This window comes from Gorilla gorilla, chromosome 2, assembly GCF_029281585.2.
Source record: "Gorilla gorilla gorilla isolate KB3781 chromosome 2, NHGRI_mGorGor1-v2.1_pri, whole genome shotgun sequence".
NCBI lineage: Eukaryota > Metazoa > Chordata > Mammalia > Primates > Hominidae > Gorilla > Gorilla gorilla.
The window spans coordinates 42890551-42912046 of NC_086017.1; the positions used below are offsets into that span (position 1 = coordinate 42890551).

The 21496-nt window shown below is 43.8% G+C and overlaps 1 protein-coding gene across 4 annotated transcripts in view; it reads right to left on the reverse strand.

Annotated features, from left to right (window-relative positions):
* The window catches only part of GLB1 (galactosidase beta 1), a 139881-nt gene that overhangs the window by 54200 nt on the left and 64185 nt on the right, over window positions 1-21496 (reverse strand). For all 4 annotated transcript variants that reach the window (XM_055383408.2, XM_004033810.5, XM_004033811.5 and 1 more), the window contains 4 exons: window positions 9354-9428; window positions 6660-6749; window positions 3515-3628; window positions 1790-1921 (listed from right to left, as the gene is read on the reverse strand). In XM_055383408.2, coding sequence (XP_055239383.2) covers window positions 1790-1921; window positions 3515-3628; window positions 6660-6749; window positions 9354-9428 — 411 coding nt within the window. The remainder of the gene's footprint in view (window positions 1-1789; window positions 1922-3514; window positions 3629-6659; window positions 6750-9353; window positions 9429-21496) is intronic.

Here is a 21496-nt window from a genome sequence, read left to right on the forward strand (position 1 = left end):
GATCGTGCCACTGTACTCCAGCCTGGGTGTCAGAGTGACACTCCATCTTAAAACGAAAAGGGATCCAGTCTCTACAAAACATACAGAAATTGGCCTAGTGTGGGCATGCACGTATAGTCCCAACTACTTGGGAGGCTGAGAAGGGAGGATTGCTTGAGCCCAGGAGACAGAGGTTGCAGTAAGCCGAGATTGTGCCACTGTGCTCCAGGCTGGGTGACAGCAAGATCCTGTCTCAAGATGGAATCTGGGGACAGAAGGAATGAGTGAGTATGGGATACAAAGGAATAGTCATCCCACTGCGGGTGGAGCAGGCACGACGGATGCAGCCAGGAGCAAATATTGGCCTTGAGCACCTCAGCCATCGTCACAGGGAGGACCACACCCGAGTCACTCACCTGTTATGAGGGCCAAGTGAGATAACATACATGAGAATACTGTGATACCTTAAGAGGACAGGAAGGTAATGATGACGATGGCAAACCTCAGACCTGAATTCAGAAGCTGCTCTATTTGTTCCACACAGGCCAGGGCCGGGCTGTCAAGGCTCAGCTAACTTCCCCTTCCCTGGCTTGTATGTAGGGAACTTCCCCATTCCCAGTGGAATCCCAGATACCAAGTCTCGATTGCCCATTTAATAATTTGATAAATATTAACCAGGTGGCTGTATGTCAGGCTCTTTGACAGGTACTGGGGACCCAGAGACTACACAACAGAGTCGAGTCACTCCCATGGGTCAGTGTGGCCTGTGAGAGCCAGGCAGGAGGCCAAGAAGTCCACCCTGAGCACAAGAACTATGAGAGAGACATTTATACTGGAGGCAAAGGTGGCCTGCACACAGCTATTCCCTAAGTTCCCTAAGATGTAATTGCCTGAACTCAAGAGGGTCAGGAAATAGCCCCAGACACCTGTCCTGTCCTAGCCTGGGTGGTGCCATTGTTCCCTTGATACGGCATTCTCTCCTCTCGCGGAGGTTGAGCTCCCTGAGAGAAGCCTGTCTCTTGACACCTTTGCATTCCCCAAAGCACCTGGTGGGGCATCTCGCGGAGTGGGAGCTTAACAAATGCTTGCTGAATAATGCTCTAAAAATATGTGTTAGAAAAACTTATTTGGGCTACACATCTGGACACAGGAGTAATCAACTGAGGTGAGAGCCAGTGCCCCAAGGGAAGAGGCTTCCTACAAGTGAAGAGTTTGCCACGGACTAACCATCCAAACCCATAAAACAGGGCAGAACAGAGGCTCAGCTGGCTTTACTGGCAAAGGAGTGCCTTCAGTGAGCTTGGTGGTCTTTTAAAGCAGAGGAAAAGCATGGTGGAGGGGCTTCCTCCTTCTGTTTCTTTCTATAGGATGACCAAACTCAAACACAGGGGAAAGGTTCTGTTTGCAAAGCTCAACTTTCTCATCACCTACAGAGGAAAACAGCTCTTCAAAATAGCTCAACTACTTCTTTTTTTTGAGACAAGGTCTCACTTTGTCACCCAGACTAGAGTGCAGTGGCATGATCATAGGTCATTTTAATCTCCAACTTCTGGGCTCAAGCAATCCTCCTGCCTCAGCCTCCTGAGTAGCTGAGACCACAGGTGCACGTCACCACACCTGGCTAAGTTTTTAATTTTTTGTAGAGGTCTCACTATTTTGCCCAGGCTGGTCTTGAACTCCTGGCCTCAAGTGATCCTCCTGCCTTGGCTTCCCAAAGTGCTGAGATTACAGGTGTGAGCCACTGTACGGGGCTTCAACTTCTAAGTTGTCACCCCTTAAACCTTAGTCTTGACAGTGTGGTTTGTCCTACCTTAAAATCGTTGATATATGCGCCATAGTTCACACGTCCCATGTTCTCTACCAGAAGGTCCAGAGTGGCTCCAGCTTTCCCTGTTATGTTCAGAGTGATCACATTGTTTCGCTCAAGGACTCCCTGGGGGATCTGTGGGGTTCAAGACCAAATGACAATTGAATTGAGGGTAAGAAGGTCAGCAAGGAGAGGCAGCATACTCAGTTAATTTAGCACTCATTTTCTTGCCTTGAAGTGTCACCAGACTTGGAAAGAAATGCTTTGATAGCATCTTAGCCCAAGTTACCAGCCAGGTCGGAAGGTTCCCCCAATCACTGCTTCCTAAACAGGAAAACTGCCAGACACAGCTCAGAGCACGGAACGGTCTAAGCTGGTTTCCTTTTCCCTGGAATGTTTTACTGCCATCTACTTTTAGTGGAAAGAGGAGGGAGGCAAAATTCCAGGGGAGGATTCTTACTAGAGGAGCTGCTTCGTGTTCTGACAGCACAAAAGTCACTCACAAAAAATTGCTTCTGAACAACATGGAGAGATAAGACAAAAGAGATAAAATCAGAGAGTTAGGTGGAGTATTCTCACCTCAAAATACTTGACATGATGCATTAACCACGAAAATTATATAACAGAATGAGGAAAAACAACAGGTATTTTATCAACAACATATTCCTAACTTTTTAAAAGGTTAGACTTTAAAAATTGACCTTACAATGATCATAATTCACTAAGACAACACCCAAGTTAGAAGCGAAGAAACAGTCACCATCAATAGAGCAGAATGTCTTAGTAATCTGCTCCCACTGAAATGAAAGCTGTTGATTACAAGAGAATGGGAAATATTTTAAAATCTTCTGAACAAATTTTCTTGGTGAAGAAAATCTTTTCCTGTGTTCCTTCCTGTGACCATTTCGGTGAGAGGACTGGAAGTCCTGAAATGCATCTGCTTTTGTTATGAAACATGGTTCTTTGTGCATTTCAGTAATAGTTGTCACGAGCAGTCCTTCAGAATATAATTTCTCATGTAGGATAAAGGCACGAAGCTCAACAAACTTTGTACAGTGGCAGGTACAAAATTGAATTGGAAATGGACCCCACCCTTAAGGAGCAAAGAAAGCACAGGCAACATCAGTCACAGAAGGGCGGCCTTGGCTGGGGAGACCCAGAAGGCTTCTGAGAGGGTGGGGCATCAAGCACAGCCCTCTGGGTTAAGATGGTGGGTAGGGTGGATTTCAGCAAATGGCACATGCATGAGGCCTCACAGCAAGCAAGAGGCACAGCTAAGGGTCACCAAGAAGAGGGGTGGAGCCCAGCGTGGTGGCTCATGCCTGTAATCCCAGCAATTTGGGAGCCTGAGGCAGGAGGGTCACTTGAGCTCAGGAGTTCAAGACCAGCCTGGGCAACATAGTGGGACCCTGTCTCTACAAAAAAATCAAAACATTAGCCAGGCATGGTGGTGCACCCCTGTAGTCTCAGCTACTTGGGAGGCCGAGGTAGCAGGATCACTTGAGCCTGGGGGGTTGAGGCTGCAGTGAGCTGTGATCGCACCACTGCACTCCAGGCTGGGCAACAGAGCAAAACTCTGTCTCAAAAAAAAAAAAAAAAAAAAAAGATGATGGGTAGAGCCTGAGGTTGAAAAGGTGAGCAAAGACCCCAAATGCTGTGTTAACAAGTGCAAGCTGCTCATCCCCACCCTCACTGGGACAAAACGCACAGTTCAGAGATGATTCTTACCCCATCCACAGCAACATATGCTCGATCGTGGACTCCATTGAGGGGTGAAGAGAGAGGTGCTGGGTTGCTGCAATCTTGAGGAAGTGTTGTCCGGTACAGCACAAACCCATAATGCTGGTTAGAAAAGGGTTTAAGAAAAATACATCACTATTGCCATTCATTTAGAGAACTTGGTTACCCTAGACATGTATGAAAGCGATGTTTTGCAAACCATAAGGAATGAAAATCTTCCTCCACCTCCAGAAAAAATTAAATTTGAAAAAGGAAACTGGTTTAAATTTTTAGGTCATCGAATATCTATCATAATAGTAAACTGCAAGGAACCACGAACAGTGTCTTATCAAGCATCCCTTTCCCATAAGAGGAACCTGGACCCTGAATGGGTTAAGTCACTTGCCCAGTGTCATACATGGGATTATATCATACATAGCAAAAGTTATGGATGTTAGCTCCAAAAACAAAACTAAGTAAAACCAACAAAAAAACAAGGCAAACAAACAGCAAAGCCAAGAGATGAAGTTCTGCTCAGCAAAACTGTCTCCAAGTTCATGGGCTAAATCTGCTTTAACATACAAAACAAAAGGCAATGAGCTGGGTGCAGTGGCATGCACCTGTAGTCTCAGCTACTTGGGGAGGATCTCTTGAGCCCAGGAGTTTGAGGCTAGTCCGGGCAACATAGCAAGACCTCATCTCTAATAATAATAATAATAACAACAAAGTCCATCAGAACTGTTTTAAGTGGAGGAACGGGGGAAAGAAACAGTTAAGAGACTAGATTGTAACCAACCACTAAGTCACTAAGTCAGAAAATATTTTTAGATGCTGACATCCCTGGTCCAAAAGGAAAGCCTCAAACAATCAGCCTCAGCAGTAACGGAATTATTCACAGATTATAGTTATTGACATAATAATCCACAGAATTATAGTTATTGACTTTGCTTATTTACTTCCTGCTGTGGACATTATTAGCAGGGCTGAGCTGGGACATAAATCCAGTTATGGAAGAGAATGCAAATAGAGATCCAGCATGGAACAGAGAAAAGGTTCCCTACTTCTAGGGCCCAGAAAGAAAGAAAGTAAACTTCAGGCAAGTGGAAAGGTGACTGGGAGGAGCTGAGGAGAGCATTAATCCACCTTCCTGTGTTGCAGGAATGAGCTGAGCACAAGAAATGCTACTAAGACCACACAAACCTTCTAGCACAAGAACACCTCCCGCCCAGACTCCACATCTCCATCTCCTTCTGGTTCATTTATTTACTTATTTTGAAAACTAGCTAAAGTGGTAAGTTTCCTCAAGGGCTGAGGAAAGCTTTGTCAAGGGCTTCCAGAAGGAGGGGTAGAAGCTGTGATGCTCCCCAGGCAGGTGTGGCTGAGGCTCAGGGGATCCCTGCAGAGACAGTAGGCTGAGCCCCACTCCCTGAAGTCTGTGCCCTTTGGGGTTTTTTGCTGGAAATAGATATTCTGTGGACTTGCCCCAGATCTGAAAGAGCCAGGGCCCAGGAAGCCCCACCCAATCTGAGAGCACTACCTTGGCCAAAGATCAGAAAGCAGAAGGGGTCTGAGAAAGAACAATGGCTGCACGTGTTCATATAGTAACCTGGAACTCCCTCCCCAGGCTACACGTGCTCTGGGATCATTGTCTGAAGTGCTCAACAGCTCTGCTAAGTGCAGGTAAGTTCCATTTATAGATGTGGGTGCTAGGACTGCAGAGTACCCTATACAACGTTCATGAAACAGTGAATGTGTGTGTGGTGGGGGGACTTAATTATTCATTTGATTGCAAAATAGAATTGTTGGAATAAAATCACAGGTGTAAAAACAGGAACTGACAGCAAACTTCACTAAACTAAGATTAGATATGCTGTTATTATTTTGCCTTACTGTTCAGACTCCTTCCAGAAGGTGGTTGCCACAGAAAATCAGAAAGGAGGACGTGGATAACCTTCCATTTCAAAACATGAGGCTGGGATCCTAAGTGATGAAGCTTAACATTGCAGTTAAGGGACAAGCTGGTCTCACGGGCATCCTGCTATCATTCCCCGAGAAGGACATATCATCTTTGTTGTGTTCATGTCCAAAATGTTTTACTGAATCTAATTAGTGAGGCAAAGTCTACAAACACCTCGACCTTTTCAAAAATGTCCATGTCATGAGAGAGAGACTTAGGAACAGTTTCAGACGGAAGAAGACTAAGGAGAATATAATTAAAGGCAATGTGTGATTATGGACTGGAAACTGGATTGAGAAAAGATTAAGCTGTAAAGGACGTTATTGCAATGACCAGGGACACTTGACTATAGAATTTATATTAGATAATAGGATTGCATCAATATTAAATTTCTCATGTGTGATCATTGTATTGTGGTTCTGCAGGATAATGTTCTTTTTCTTAAAAGATGTATGCTGTAGTATTTAAATGTGGAGTGACATGGTGCTGATAACTCAAATGGTTAGAAAAAGAAAAGCAGTTGACTACATACACAGAGAGAAAAAGGCAATTAAAGCACTGTTAACAATTGGTGAATCTAGGTAAAAAGCATATGGGTGTTTATTGTACTATTCTTGCAACTTTTTTTGGATTTAAAATTTTCCAAAACAAAATGCTGGGAAAAACTTTAAAAAAATAAAGATGAGGCAGTGTCTGGAGATCAAACACATACACATATACAAACACTGAAAAAAAAAAAAGATGTGCTCTGTTCTCTTCAAAAGCAGGAAAAAGAATCTCAAAGACCCTAGTCTACCAAAAAACACAGTCCTTATGCCATTGAACTAAGAACAGACAAATAATTAAACTGTCTGTTTTGAGTATTAAAACAGTGATCTTCCACTGATGCCTAGTAATAAAGATTAATTAGATTGGTCAGTGAACTCAATTTATAACTTGTACAGAATTATGTTGAAGCAGGTTGGGCTACCTCCTGTATGAGTGAGAAGAAGTGGGGCAAAAAATATAGGCATGATCAGCCCACCATGCAGCACTTCAAGCTAAAGAGAGCCTGGAAATTCATGGTTCATTTACCTGGGATCTGATGCATTTGCTTACCATTTTGGCCCCTGAATTCAGAATGGGCACTGCAAGGCAGTGCAGAAAGCACACTTTTGCAAGTAGAAAAAAGGCGAGGCATTACCTTTGAAGGCCTACCTGTTTCACCTGGATAAATGTCAAGGGATAAAGGCTTTTGATGGGCCCAGAGGGACACAGAATGTCCAGAGCTGCTCCCACTGTCTTTAACTGAAAAGAAACAAAAGCAGCATTCACACACTGCACCCCTCACTGGTCATCAGATTACAGAGTCATTCCCTAATTATCAAAGACATCAGTGGGTTTGACCAAACCCCTAAATAAACCTAAATCATTCAAATTCCACTCAGTATTGCTTCCCAGTCTCCTTCAGTCCTCTTCATCTACTCCCTAACTCCTGATGAAAACTATGAATGATAGTAGTCTTAAAAAGGTTTCAAACATACCTATTCGGAAGTTCAACCTGCTCAGAGACCTATAAAAGGCTCTTAAAATGAAGGAAAACCAAGGCTCAGATGCTGCCTCCTTATAAACCCTCTCTGAACACCCCCGAGTAAAACAACTAAGAAGTAAAAGTAGTAACCAGAGGCCAATTACATTCAACTAAGATTAGACATGCTATTATTATATCACCTTAATATTTAATACTTCCTAGTTACTTCACCCTCCTTTGAACTTGTGTGCGGCATATCTTCCATGCCTGTATCACTTTTCAGTTGCTCATCTTTGTCTTCCTCACCAGACTGTCAGCTCCTTAAGAATAAGATATGTTCCATTCTCAGCCCCAATGCCCAGAACATAGTAAATGCCTGGTAAGTATTTATTATATTCAATGCAAAGGATTGTGTATTCTTGCAACCCAGGATACTTATTCTGATGCAATAACAACAATAATAATAACAGCTACCAGTCATTGCCTGTCTACACACTCCAGATGAGATACAGTGTTTTACATGCACTAGCTCACTGAATACTCACAGCTATCCTGTGAGGCAGGCACTACTGTCCCTGTGTTGTGGAGACTCACAGAAGTCCACTTGAGTAATGACAGAGCCAGGATTTGTAGTTAGATTTGGCTCCAAACCCCAGGATTTTCCATGACTATAATACTGGTTAGGATTTTTTTTTTTTTTTTTTTTTTTTTTTGAGAGAGTCTCACTCTGTCACCCAGGCTGGTAGGCTGGAGTGCAGTGGCGTAATCTTGGCTCACTGTAACGTCCTCCTCCCAGGTTCAAGTGATTCTCCTGCCTCAACCTCCTGAGCAGGCATGTGTCACCATGCCTGGCTAATTTTTGTATTTTTAGTAGAGACGGGGTTTCACCATGTTGGCCAGGCTGGTCTTGAACTCCTGACCTCAGGTGATCCTCCCGCCTCGGCCTCCCAAAGTACTGGGATTACAGGCGTGAGCCACCATGCCCAGCCCAGTTAGGAATTTCATAAACACTCCCCATGGTTACCTTGCTGATGTGCAGCATCAAGGAAAAAAATCTGATTTACAATTTCATCAAGCCAGCTACTCATATGGGTGTTTTCCCACCTGAACACTAAGAAATTCAACTCACGGTAAAAACGTATTTTCTATATAACTGTGTTCTACATAAACTTAATTCAGTTATATGCTGATTTGCTATCTTCAACTGTATATATTTATTTAAAAATAAAAAGTCATTTCTGCTCACACAATTTTCCTTCACGGTAAACAGAATGTGCTTTTGGTAATAAGCTAGCTTGGTTTTAGCAATGTTGTTGTTTTGAACATTTGGAGCTATTTTCTGTTGCATAAAAATAGATTTGTCATGGCTCTGAAACAAACAAACCAAAGTTTTCCTTAAGTAGCTGTAGCAATGAACAAGTAGAAGGTGCTCCCTTTACAAGAGTGACTGAAGTCTGATTAATCTAAAGAAAGATCCTTATCAGACAGAAAGACCACATTCTTTGTAGAATGTAGCACAGGTATCTGACACTAGGTGGAAAATGTTATAAGAACTCAACCAACCAACCATGTCAAAGGGCTTCTTGGATGGAAAAATTACATAATCATGTTTGGCATTTTGCTTGAAGATAAAAACTTATGATACTATTTTAGGATATCGAAATTCTTAAGAAATAGGTAACGGTTCTTTTTTTTTTTTTTCTTGTGAGTTAATACATGTAGGAGTTAGGGATTATAAAAGGGGAAAACCTGAAGACACAGATGGTCAAAACAAATTGACTTTGGCTATGTCACTCCTCTGACTATTAAGTAAAACCTCTCTTCTCTTTTGCTTTTCCTAGAATACATTGCCCTTAACTCCTATTTATGATTGATTTCTAGCTTTTCCCCCAGTGTCCCCATTTAACGTATAAACCACAGACCATAAAAATTAGGACATGACTTTGAGATGGAGAGAAGTATATAATTTAGGGCAGAGATCTATCAAAATGCCTGTGATTTTGGGGAACTCCTAAAAAAGGTAAATACGACAAAGAGCCTTGACAGCCATAACAATGAGGTGGCATGTTATTTCCACAAAGGCACTTGACACTGTTTAAACCACTGATAAAGGAACCAAGATGACCCAAATGATCCAAGAATGCCTACTACTCCCACCCATGTCCCATCTGCTCATCCTGTCAACAGGCATGAGTATCTTCTCACCTCTCTCTCCCCATTTTCCCAGAAACATCATTTACCCCATTAGGCTTGCAGAAAACAAATTCGCAGAAAAATAACGAACCAATTCCTCCAGCACAGCACTTTCACTCACTGCTACTAAATTCCACTTTCTCACTCCCATCTCTCACTTTCAAAGTTTCTGTTATTTTTTTTCTTACCTTTTCCAGAGCGACCTTTCCATATGCAAACTTTGGTGTAGACGGAGGGATAGGACCTTCTGGTACTTTTTCAAACTATAAACCAGAGTAGAAAAAGAGAGAAAAGAAAAAAAGTTGGTAAACCTTCAGAAACATATTCATAAAATTTATTATTCGAAAGCAAGGTCAAAGACTCAACAATGCCACTGCTTTTTTGGAAAATCAAAGGAACTAGAGACTTCTTCCAAAGCAGGATCTGGTAAATTTTTTAACTCTAAGTGTATGTCTGTGTTTTAAGCCTCAGGAATATCCAAATAATTATAAACCGAAAGACCTCAAAACAAAAGAGCAAAAACAAGTAGAGAGAATGAGGGTAAACAGCAGAAGGCTAGGGAGTGGGAGGAAAAAAGGAAACAGGTACGTGACAGACTCTGAAGGGAGATAGCCTATCATAGGAAAAATATTAATCTTATTGCTAAAGTTCTGTATCAATGTTAAATTTACTGTGGTTACAAGAGAGAATACTTCTCCATATTGTTATGAAACATATAATGAAGTATTTAAAGGTAAAGGCCGTGATGTATGCAATCCTCCAATGATTTAGAAAACACACACACAGACAGAGAGAGAGAAGAAACAAGTCTATGCACGAGTGATGAAGCAAGTAGAGTAAAATGTTGACACAGATGAGTCCGGGTGGAGAATATACAAATGCTCTTTTTTTTTTTTGAGACGAAGTCTCGCTCTTGTTGCCCAGGCTGGAGTGCAATGGCACAATCTCAGCTCACCGCAACCTCTGCCTCCCGGGTTCAAGCGATTCTCCTGCTTCAGCCTCCCGAGTAGCTGGGACTACAAGCATGCACCACCACACCTGGCTAATTTTGTATTTTTAGTAGAGATGGGGTTTCTCCATGTTGGTCAGGCTGGTCTCAAACTCCTGATCTCAGGTGATCCGCCCGCCTCGGCCTCCCAAAGTGCTCGGATTACAGGCCTGAGCCAGCGCGCCTGGCCACAAATGCTCTTTTTTTACACTACTTTTATTCTTGTAACTTTTTTGAAAGTCTCAAACTATTTTTCAAAATAAATCCTTATTAAATGTTAAATATTATATCTGGACATATACACATGCACACACATATATGTGCATGTATGTATACAATTATGGAGTAAGAAGATCTGGGAGAAAGTCCCACGTCTTAGAAATGTCTGTAGCCATCCGGCTTTTCAAGTAGAGTGTACTGTGAGCTCTCAAGATCCTTCTATTTCTTTCTTTCCTTCTTTTTTTTTTTGGTTTCCCTTTCTAAAAGTCACAATGCTGGCAGCATCGCCTCTTTGTAGCCCGGAGCAGCTGCTGCCATCACGCTGGCTGTGGCGGAAGGAGGTCGTGGGCAGTGGCGGTGGGAGCAGCTGCAGGGCCAGTAGTAGCGGCGGAGAGGACCCCTGTGCCCCATGTCCCTGAGGCAGCTGACTGTGCCGTCCCCAGCCTCATGGGGCCAGGCAGGACCCACTCCCAGGCCCGGAGCCTCTGCCGCTGTTGACCCTGGCCCCGCGTCACTGCTCTTGCCTTGCTGCTGCTGTGGAAAGGGTGCAGCAGGAAGGAGGTGGTCAGTCCCTGAAGCCCGCCACCATGGGACTGGGCCGAGTCACCCGCTGGTGGGGGAGCAGCGTGGTTGGGCACGGAGGGGCGGACAGAGAAGGGCCCCGAGGTAGAGCTGTGCCCGGGGCAGTGCCACGATCCATGCAGCCAAGCAGGAGCTGGGCGTGGCTGCAGCTACCAAGCTGCAGCTGCAGACGGAAACATCTCTGCACTCTTGGGGATCCAGGAAGGCCCCCATCCCCCAAAAGGCTAAGAGGTGTCTGCTCCCGCTGCCTAGCCTCTCTCTTCTCCCAGCGCCACTCCGATCTCGGAGCAAGGATGGGGCTGAGCCCACGTGCTGTCGCATGCTGGCTGGGTGTGCAAACGTTCAGGGTAGCACTGACATGCCAGCCCCCTGCCACCTCAGCCCCCTCTGGACTTTGGGCACCGATGAGCACAGGAGGGAGGCCGAGGGGGTGCTGAGGGCAGCTCAGCACTGGCCTGTAGGCGTCCCTTGGCACAAACAGCCTGGGCGCCATGAATGGTGGCAGAAGGTAGACAGGCTCCTGGGTGGAAGGGGGCGAGTCCCTGGTGAAGCCCCACCTTCAAGCTGGGGAGGGCCCGAAGCCTGGGGTTCGGGCCACTAGTCTCATGGACCAGAGGGGTAACTTGTGGTGCTTTTCCCTGGGCCTGCCAATGGCCGCCATGGTCCAAGCAGCACTTCCTCCCCACTGAAGCCCATAACAACTGCGGGCTCAGCAAGACTAGAAGATGGAGAGACAAGGGGAGACAATCAGCTGCAGAGAGAAGCTGTCCTCTCTGCTGAGAGCATGGAGGGAGGATGGGACAATCTACCCACAGAGAGGCACTACCCTCTCTGCTGAGAGCTGAACACTCGTTGGGACACCCTGGCTATGGAGACGAGCTATCCACTGTGGGCCTCCTCTGAGCTGTTCTATCACTCAATAAAGCTACTCTTCATCTTGCTAACCCTCCACTTGTCTGTATACCTCATTCTTCCTGGATGTAGGACAAGAATTCAAGATCCGCTGAATGGTGAGGCTAAAAGAGCTGTTAACACAAATAGGGCTGAAACATGCCCCTTGCTCACCACGTTGTGGGGGAAAAGGAGAGAAGAGCTATGGTCCTCTGGGGAGCCCAGACCTGGGAGCTACCCGAGCTGGGGCTGTGACTCCCTCTTTGGGGCCCTGTGGTTTCTGGCATCTCCAAGCTTCTGGGCACTACTGCATACCCTGATGCCAGCCAGAGAAGCTGTCTGCAGTGCGCCTGGTCCAGCTGCAGCCTTGCAGAGAGCTGGCGCCTGTGCGGGCACCTGGAGCTGCTCACCCTGCAGCAGCAGCAGCCAGCGTGTCTGACCGTGCACAGTGGCTCAACCCCACGCTTGCTCACACACCCCTTGCCACTCTATGCCTGACTTGCCCTTGGCAGGTATGGGATCCAGGCAGGAAGCATGAACCGAGTGCAGCCTGCCAGGCCGAGTGGGCAGAACGAACCCAGTGGGCCCGAGCAAAACTCGGGCAAAGGCGCCACAGGCCACAGAGGTTTCCAGCCAGAAAAGTGACACCCGGCTCATGCCTGTATTCCCAGCACTTTGGGAGGCCGAGGCAGGCAGATCACTTGAGGTCAGGAGTTCAAGACCAGCCTGGCCAACATGGTGAAACTCCATCTCTACTAAAAATACAAAATTAGCCAGGCATGGTGGCACATGCCTGTAGTCTCAGCTCCTTGGGAGGCTGAGACATGAAAATCGCTGGAACCTGAGAGGCGGAGGTTGCAGTGACCTGAGATTGCACCACTGCACTCCAGCCTGGGTGACAGAGTGAGATTCTATCTCAAAAAATAAAATATAAAATAAAATAAAATAAATAAAAAGAGGAGGACAAAAGACTGTTATAGTGAAAAGCAACAGTCCCCTGCCTCACTTTTCTCTTAGTTCTGTCTTTCAGAGGAAGCCATTTAAAAATTATCATTTTTTATTATTTTGTTTTGAGATAGGCTGTTGCCCAGGCTGAAGTACAGTGGCACAATCACGGCTCACTGCAGCCTCAACCTCCTGAGTTCCAGTGATCCTCCTGTCTCAGCCTCCTGAGTAGCTGGGACTATAGGCATGCACCACCATGACCTGCTAATTTTTATTTTTATTTTTGTAGAAATGAGGTCTCACTGTGTTGCTTAGCCTGGTCTCGAACTCCTGAACTCAAGCGATCCTCCCACCTTGGCCTACCAAAGTGCTGGAATTACAGGGGTGAGCTACCACGCCCAGCACATTTTAAGATTATTTAATTGTTCCTATTTTTGCTCCTTCTGGTCTCTAAGTAATATATGTGTACTGCTTTTTCTTATCATTGATTTCTTTAACACATGAGAGTACAGCCCAGAAGATAAAGAAAGTTTATCTTCCTTTCTTGCTATTATGGTTATATCACCATTTTCAGCTTCTCTCCTAGTTATCTTTGTACCTTTAAAATAATATCCTTATATCTTTATTTATTAGTTCCATCAATTAGCATATTACCCTATGTCGCCTCTTTTTTTTCGTTTTGTTTTTTTGAGATGGAGTCTCACTCTGTCACCCAGGCTGGAGTGCAGTGGTGTGATCTCCACTCCCTACAACCTCCACCTCCCGGGTTCAAGTGATTCTCATGCCTCAGACTCTTGAATAGCTGGGATTACAGGTGCACGCCACCATGCCCAGCTAATTTTTGTATTTTTAGTAGAGACAGGGTTTCGCCATGTTGGCCAGGCTGGTCTCGAACTCCTGGCCTCAACTGATCTGCCCACCTCGGCCTCCCAAAGTGCTGGGATTATAGGCATGAGCCACTATGCCTAGTCATCTGTCACCTCTTTATTCTCAATGTCCTAAAATTTCCCAGTGATACATCTGATTATGTATCTTCTTTGCATTCATTATGTCGACAACTCAGAGATCCCTTTCAATTTTGAAAAAATTCTGTATTACTTCTTTGACATTTTTTCTCCAATTTTTTCCTTCTGATCGGTAACAAGTTGGGCATCTTAGATTGTTCCTCATTATCTCTTATCTTTTCTGATTTCCATCTCTGTATTCTGGTCCTAGTTTCTAGGAGATTATTCTTAATATCCAAGAACTCCTGTTCTCTAGTAGCATCGTTTTCAAAGTATCCCATTCTTACTTTATGGATGTAATATATCTCTGAAAGATAAACTTGATGGATTTTGTTTTTTTTACTTAAGATATCTCCTGTCCCCTGAATTCTTTGTTGCCTCTACAGTCACTTTTCTGTTTATTTCATCTTGGTCTTTCTCTTTCCTGTTGCAGGTTTTATGGTTGCCCTCAGTGTCTGGCCATGCTTAGTTGTTCATTCCTATTTAATGGTAAGGCAAATGAATGCCCCAGCATCTGCATAATCGTCCTCTCTCTAACAGTCATGCTCTGTGTACAGGAGCAGGGCTTGTCCTCTGGGTTTTAGTTTTTGTTTTTTTGAGACGGAGTTTTGCTCTTGTCGCCCAGGTTGGAGTACAGTAGAACGATCTCAGCTCACTGCAACCTCCATCTCCCGGGTTCAAGTGATTCTCCTGCCTCAGCTTCCTGAGTAGTTGGGAATACAGGTGCCCACCACCACACCCAGCTAATTTTTTTGTATTTTTAGTAGAGACAGGGTTTCACCATGTTGGCCAGGTTGGTCTTGAACTCCTGACCTCAGGTGATCCGCCTGCCTCAGCCTCCCAAAGTGCTGGGATTACAGGCACGAGCCACCACGCCCAGCTCTGGGGGTTTTGTTTTAGGGTGCTTTGACAGAATCAGATGTAATGTGGAGGATCTTTAATCTGTTTACGTTTTTTAATGTTTTAAGGAAAACCCTCTCTGATTTTCTGACTGGTAGAAAGATGCCTCCCTGATGGACGGTCTGTGTTTGAGACTGAGGTGAAGAAGCAGAGGACCTAACAGAAAATACATAAGGTTTAATTAATCTTCTCACTGTCAGCTCCATTTCACTCCTATCCTTTGCCACTCGTGTATTTCCAGGACCTGGGTCTCCATGGTTCTTTGAGACCAGTCTACTACCTGCTCTCTGTTTCTGTAACTCTATTCCACACTCACTAGGGACTGAGATTTCCTTGCCCTACATCATCAGCCACCACAGATCTTTCAAAATCTGTCATGCACGAACAACTCCCCTTTTACCATCTCCAGTTTTAAAAAGATTCCCATTTTTTGAAAGAAGTAACATTTCGGAAGGGAGAAGAGATAAGAAGGTGGTCAGTCGGCCATCTTGCTCTGGAAAGTGCTTTGTACCCACAATATGAATCTATATCTCTGTGAAAGTTTTAAAACATAATATTAAAAGAAATAAATGTGAGATCAAAGAGTTACTATTTATCTTGGAAAGTGAAAAATGTTGTAAGATCTCTTTCCCCGCTTTCCCTGAAGTCTAGACCACACTCCTCCACTAGCCGTTTACCCATGCCTTCCTCTTTCACTCCCCATTCTGGCCAATAAAAGCAGAAAACACAAATTCACAAAGAGGGACCTGAGAGCAGTATGATCTGTTTCCTGAGGTTCCCTACTTACCTGCACATATTAGTGACCATGTCATATATCTCTTAAAGTTCAAGGCGGATTCCAATTTAACTAGGACTGCAATGTTTTCTACCACACTGGAAGAAAAAGTCATTGTATGGACATACTTGCTCAACCTACACTCAGCTTACTTTGATGCAGTGCTTAGGCGCCTGTACTGTCATCTCATGTACTACTTCCAAAGATTCTCATACCTAGTTATTATATTTCCTCTTTAGAGATAAGACTGAGAAATTGGCTCAAGATTATAATGGGAACAAGGGAGGGAGCTGGTACTGTGGCTCTAAGTCTAGCGCTGTTCCCACTGCTCTGCCCTGCCTCCTTATTGTTGTAACAATAGAATAGAAAGTATTAGGCCCAGCGTGGTGGCTCACGCCTGTAATCCCAGCACTTTGGGAGGCTGAGGTGGGTGGATCAACTGAGGTCAGGAGTTCAAGACTAGCCTGGCCAACATGGCAGAACCCCGTCTCTACTAAAAATACAAACAAATTAGCCAAGCATGGTGGCATGCTCCTGTAGGTCCAGCTACTCAGGAGGCTGAGGCAGGAGAATTGCTTGAACCCAGGAGGTGGAGGTTGCAGTGAGCTGAGATCGTGCTACTGCACTCCAGCCTGGGTGACAGAGCAAGACTTTGTCTCAAAAAAAGAAAAAAAAAGAAAGTTTATTCACCCACAATTCCAAAAACAAAACAAAACAACCCCCAAAGCCAGCACAAAACCTTTTCTCTTCTAGTGTCCCTCCTAGATCCATTCCTTATGCATACATATAACATAAACTTAAGAGATAATTTTGTAATTTGCTACTGCCACTTACTAAAAGTACTTTTGACATGGTTATATATTGAAAACAATTTTACTTATTGCATATTACAGCGTTTTGTGTGGATATGACAGAATTTACATAATCCTCCTTCCTGCGTTAGGGGTTGAATTATTTCCAATTTTGATATCATAAATATCAAAATTTATAAGTTCCAACAAACAACTTCATGTCTATAGCATTATCCTTTTAAATTTTTATTTTTTAAAAGTAACGCTCTGAGTGTGGGGTGACTAGGTCAAAGGATATGAGTATTTTATAAGACTCTTAAAATAGTGTATACTTACATTTTCATCAAGTATCCATACTTGCTTATGTCATTTACCCCCCAATTTTTTTTTTTTTTTTGATACGGAGTTTCACTCTTGTTGCCCAGGCTGGAGTGCAATGGCACAATCTCGGCTCACTGCAACCTCCACCTCCCAGGTTCCAGTGATTCTCCTGCCTCAGCCTCCCGAGTAGCTGGGATTACAGGCATGTGCCACCACGCCTGGCTAATTTTTTGTCTTTTTAGTAGAAACGGGTTTTCTCCATGTTGGTCAGGCTGGTCTCAAACTCCCGACCTCAGGTGATCCGTCCGCCTCGGCCTAAGTGCTGGGATTACAGGCGTGAGCCACTGCGCTTGGTCGTCATTTACCCAATTTTCTATGTAGATCTTGATATTCTGATCAGTGATATTAGCTCATTATAATACAGATATTAAGCTTTCATCTGTCTATCCCATTTACTACAATTTTCTAACTTTTCATTTTAATATTGATGATTTTCATTGATACTAGTTTGATTCTCATATAGCAAAATCCTCATCTTTACCTTAGCTAATTAATGTTTCAGAAAAGAAATGAACAAATATACCAAAATGCTATACTTCTAAACCATTATTTTTCCATAATAATTTGTGCTTTAATCATACTTTTCAGAGCAATCAGAAATGTTGCTTCTCATACTTAACCGGACAAATTCAACACAGGAAGCTGCTCTTTTCCCTGTGGAATCCACTAGATTCAATGGTGACCACCTTTTCCTTCACCAAGACCTCTAATGTTTTCATACATTCATCCAACAAACTCTTATTAAGAAAGTACTCTGTGTCAGGTCCTATGCTTGGTACTAGACTTATAAACAGCTCCTATTCCAGAGAGTGAGAAATGTGTATAAATCAGTTATATTAACACACCACAAAAAGGAGTATTTTCAATAGTAAAGACACGGAATCAACCTAAATGACAATCAATGGTAGACTGGATAAAGAGAATGTGGCATATATACACCATGGAATACTATGCAGCCATAAAAAAGAAACAAGATCATGTCCTTTGCAGCAACATGGATGGAGCTGGAGGCCATTATTCTAAGCAAACTAATGCAGGAACAGAAAACCAAATACTGCACATTCTCACTTATAAGTGGGAGCTAAATGATGGGAACACATGGACACAAAGAGGGGAACAGACATCAGGGCCTACTTGAGGGTGGTAGGTAGGAGGAGGCAGAGGATCAAAGAATGACCTATCAGGTACTATGCTTATTACCTGGGTGACAAAATAATCTGTATACCAAACCCCTGTGACACACAGTTAACCTACACAACAATCTTGCACATGTACCCATGAACCTAAAAGTTAAGAAAAAAAAAAAAAGGAAAACTAATGTTTAAAAGATTTCTACAACGTGATAGAAAACAAAATGTGACTAACTTGGCTGACAAGTGGGTCAAAGAAGACTCTGCAGATAAGGTAACTGAGGTGTGTCTTCATTTCCAGGTGAATAAAGGCAGAGGGTGCAGAGACCAGGAGGTATAAACAGGGCTGTTTCATTCATGGAATTGTATATAGCTCCAACTTAAGGCCAGGAAGTCACATCTAAGAAGGGAGAATTGAAAGATGAGGCTGGAAAAATATAGGGGCCAAGTCATGGAAGGTATCCTGACCACATCAGTGTTTTAGATACTACACTTGATCTTAGCCAAAAGACTGAGAAGCGATCACATCAGTGTTTTAGAGAAATCACTCTGGAAGAGGGACTAGAAAAGCCAACTCTACAGGAAACGAAGAGACCAGTACTACAAGAGAGCAGGTGACACTTTAAAAGACTATTTAACAGTTGCTAAGTAATATTCCCTTTCTCATCTGTAACCATCAGACATAAAACACTGGTTTTCACCAGCACTATACATCAGCAAGAGACAGCTGTGTCTGCGTATCAAGCCAATGTCATTCCAGTCATAAACAGAGCAGGATGATCAATCAGCCAGTGTAGACAAATCCTGGATCAAATTTCAAACTTCATTAAGCTTTTGAAGTACAGAAAAAATCACTGTGGCTGTTCTCCCATCCCCTCTTCACCACTCAGCCCAGTTACTACCTTTGGGAATCCCAGGATCCACTCCAATTATCAAGGTCCTCACTACCACTTGATTAATTTCTACAGTGACCCATTTCCAAAAAATCAGTGGAACTCTTACGTTGATGGAATCCCTATAAAGAACAGAAATAAAACTCTTAAAATGGGTCTTAAGTTGATTTGACAGCATACAAAAATAAACTCACCACTGCCCCTCTCAGGAATCAGTAGGGAAGAGGAGGTCGCTGCCCTATATTTTTATGGTTCATCCTCGAGGTCAAAGTGTTAACCATGTTTGGTTGAGTTTTACCCACACCAAAGCAAATACCTTTTAAAATGCAAATGTCATGAGCTTTGCCATGCCTTGAAGATTCATATGAAGACAACCGCCTGGGGGCCTTCACCACTGAGCACAGGCTTATGCAGCCTGCTGGGAGATTATCCCCAGGAGTCCATGTCAGTGAAATATATTGCCCATCACCACCTAATGTGTTCTTGAAATGGATTAAAGAGGAGACATATTCCACTTTTTGAGTCTTTGATGAAGGAAGGAGGCAGGTAGAGCTATATACAGGGGATATCTACCATCCAATTTCCTTTACTTGATGCAAGCAAATATTTTGAAGATCTTTTAACAAATCAGCTAATGGAATGTCTACAAAGTCTCATAAGAAAGAGCCCACTGGCTGGGTGCGGTGGCTCACACCTGTAATCCCAGCACTTTGGGAGGCCAAGGCGGGTGGATCACTTGAGGTCAGGAGTTTGAGACCAGCCTGGCCAACATGGCGAAACTCCGTCTCTACTAAAAATACAAAAATTAGCCACGTGCATTGGTGTGCGCTTGTAATCCCAGCTACTCAGGAGGCTGAGGCAAGAGAATCACTTGAACCAGGGAGGTGGAAGTTGCCTGGGTGACAGAGTAAGGCTCTGTCTCAAAAAAAAAAAAAAAAAAAAAATATATATATATATATCCACTAAATCTTGTAGTTAATTTCTCTTTCAAACCAGAAATATCAAAAAAAGAGGGAAAATATGACATGTTAAGCTGCAATCTATCATAAGCTATTGAATTACATTCATTTCTTTTTTTGTTTTGTTTTGTTTTTGAGACAGAGTTTTGCTCTTGTCACCCAGGCTGGAGTGCAATGGCATGATCTCGGCTCACTGCAACCTCTGCCTCCTGGGTTCAAGTGATTCTCCTGCCTCAGCCACCAGAGTAGCTGGGACTACAGGCGTGTGCCATCATGCCCACCTAATTTTTTAATTTTTAGTAGAGATGGAGTTTCACCATGTTGGCCAGGCTGGTCTCGAACTCCTGACCTCAGGTGATCCACCCACCTCGGCCTCCCAAAGTGCTGGGATTACACGCATGAGCCACTGAGCCTGGCAATTTCTAAAGACTCTGTCTCCTTTGTGGGTTCTCTTACTCTGCCCAGTTGTTAAAGCTTGGGATCCCCTGGGTTTGTCTTTTGCTTGGCCCATTGCCCTCCTCAGTCAGCTCCCCATGTGCAGTCTCAACCTCTCCCTGGACTTCGGCTTCCATTTGCACTGATCGCCCCAGAATCTGCGCCAGCCTTTCCGACTTCTCCCTGGAGTGTCTTACTATTAAGTGTTGGTGCTTATGGAGAAATCTGTCTACCTGGATGTTCCTGGAAATACTGAGCTGAATATGCCCAGAATTGAACTTGCTTCCCCTGTCCCTGCCAGGGCCTCCTCTGCAATCCTCTATCTCAGGTGCCGATCCCAGTACCCACCTAGTTATCTAACTAAGGTTTTAACCTGGAAAAATCAACAACTCCTCATTCTTTCTCACATCTGTGTTCAGTCAATCACCAAATCCTATCAATTTTACCTCCTGAACACTTCTTTCCTAATTTAAATTTTTTAATTTTCTTGTGGAGACAGTCTCACTATGTTGCCCAAGCTTGCCTTGATTTCCTGGCCTCAAGTGAACCTCCCACCTTGGCCTCCCAAAGTGCTGGGGTTACAGGCAAGAGCCACTGTGCCCAACCCTAAATGTTTTTCAAATTGATTTCTTCCTCTCCACTCCCTGATGCCCCTGCCATCATCTCATTCCTAGGCTACCATGGCAGCTGCATCCAGAAGTGCCCCAAGGGAGGAATCCCACCAGCATGTTCATAGTGTCATATGTTTTTGTAAAACTTGCAAAAGTAATATAATTTGACCATAACAAGCTAAGATCCTTGTCTCTTTCTGTTCCAGCTTCCCTGTGTCAAATGTCCTCTTCCTTTGGGAGGTTTTACAGGTTGCTATAGGCATTTTGGGGACCCAACTAAAAATCAGTTAAAGTAGGGATTTACTTTACATGGGTACAGTCGGATATATTGATATGATTCCTCGTTACTTCCATGAGTAGGTAAGTTATGAATAATGGATCATCCCTTCACCCAATGTGCTGACTCACTTAGCATCATAGTGCAATACAATTATGCCTGAAGGCACCCAGCCCCGGAAGTACATGGGTTGTGGAGAAGCAAGGTTTGAAATGTATGGGGCCATAACCTGTCTGTGAAAATTTCTTCCAAAAATTACAGCTCATATATGAACAAACTGGAGAGACAGTTCCCCAATTTTGATTACAATCTTAAACATTTATATAATATTATCAGTAATAAAATGTGAAGCTTTTGTTTTTCTAAACTATCAATACTAAACAAATTTCAATCAGCCAGGCTAAAAAGAAAGATTTCTATTCTCTCTAGAGGAAAAGATTACAAACATTGTGGCCATCTGAAGAGGCAAACATTGTTGCTAAAAAAGGTGATAAGAGGCTAGGCGGGGTGGCTCACGCCTGTAATCCCAACACTTTGGGAGGCCCAGGCA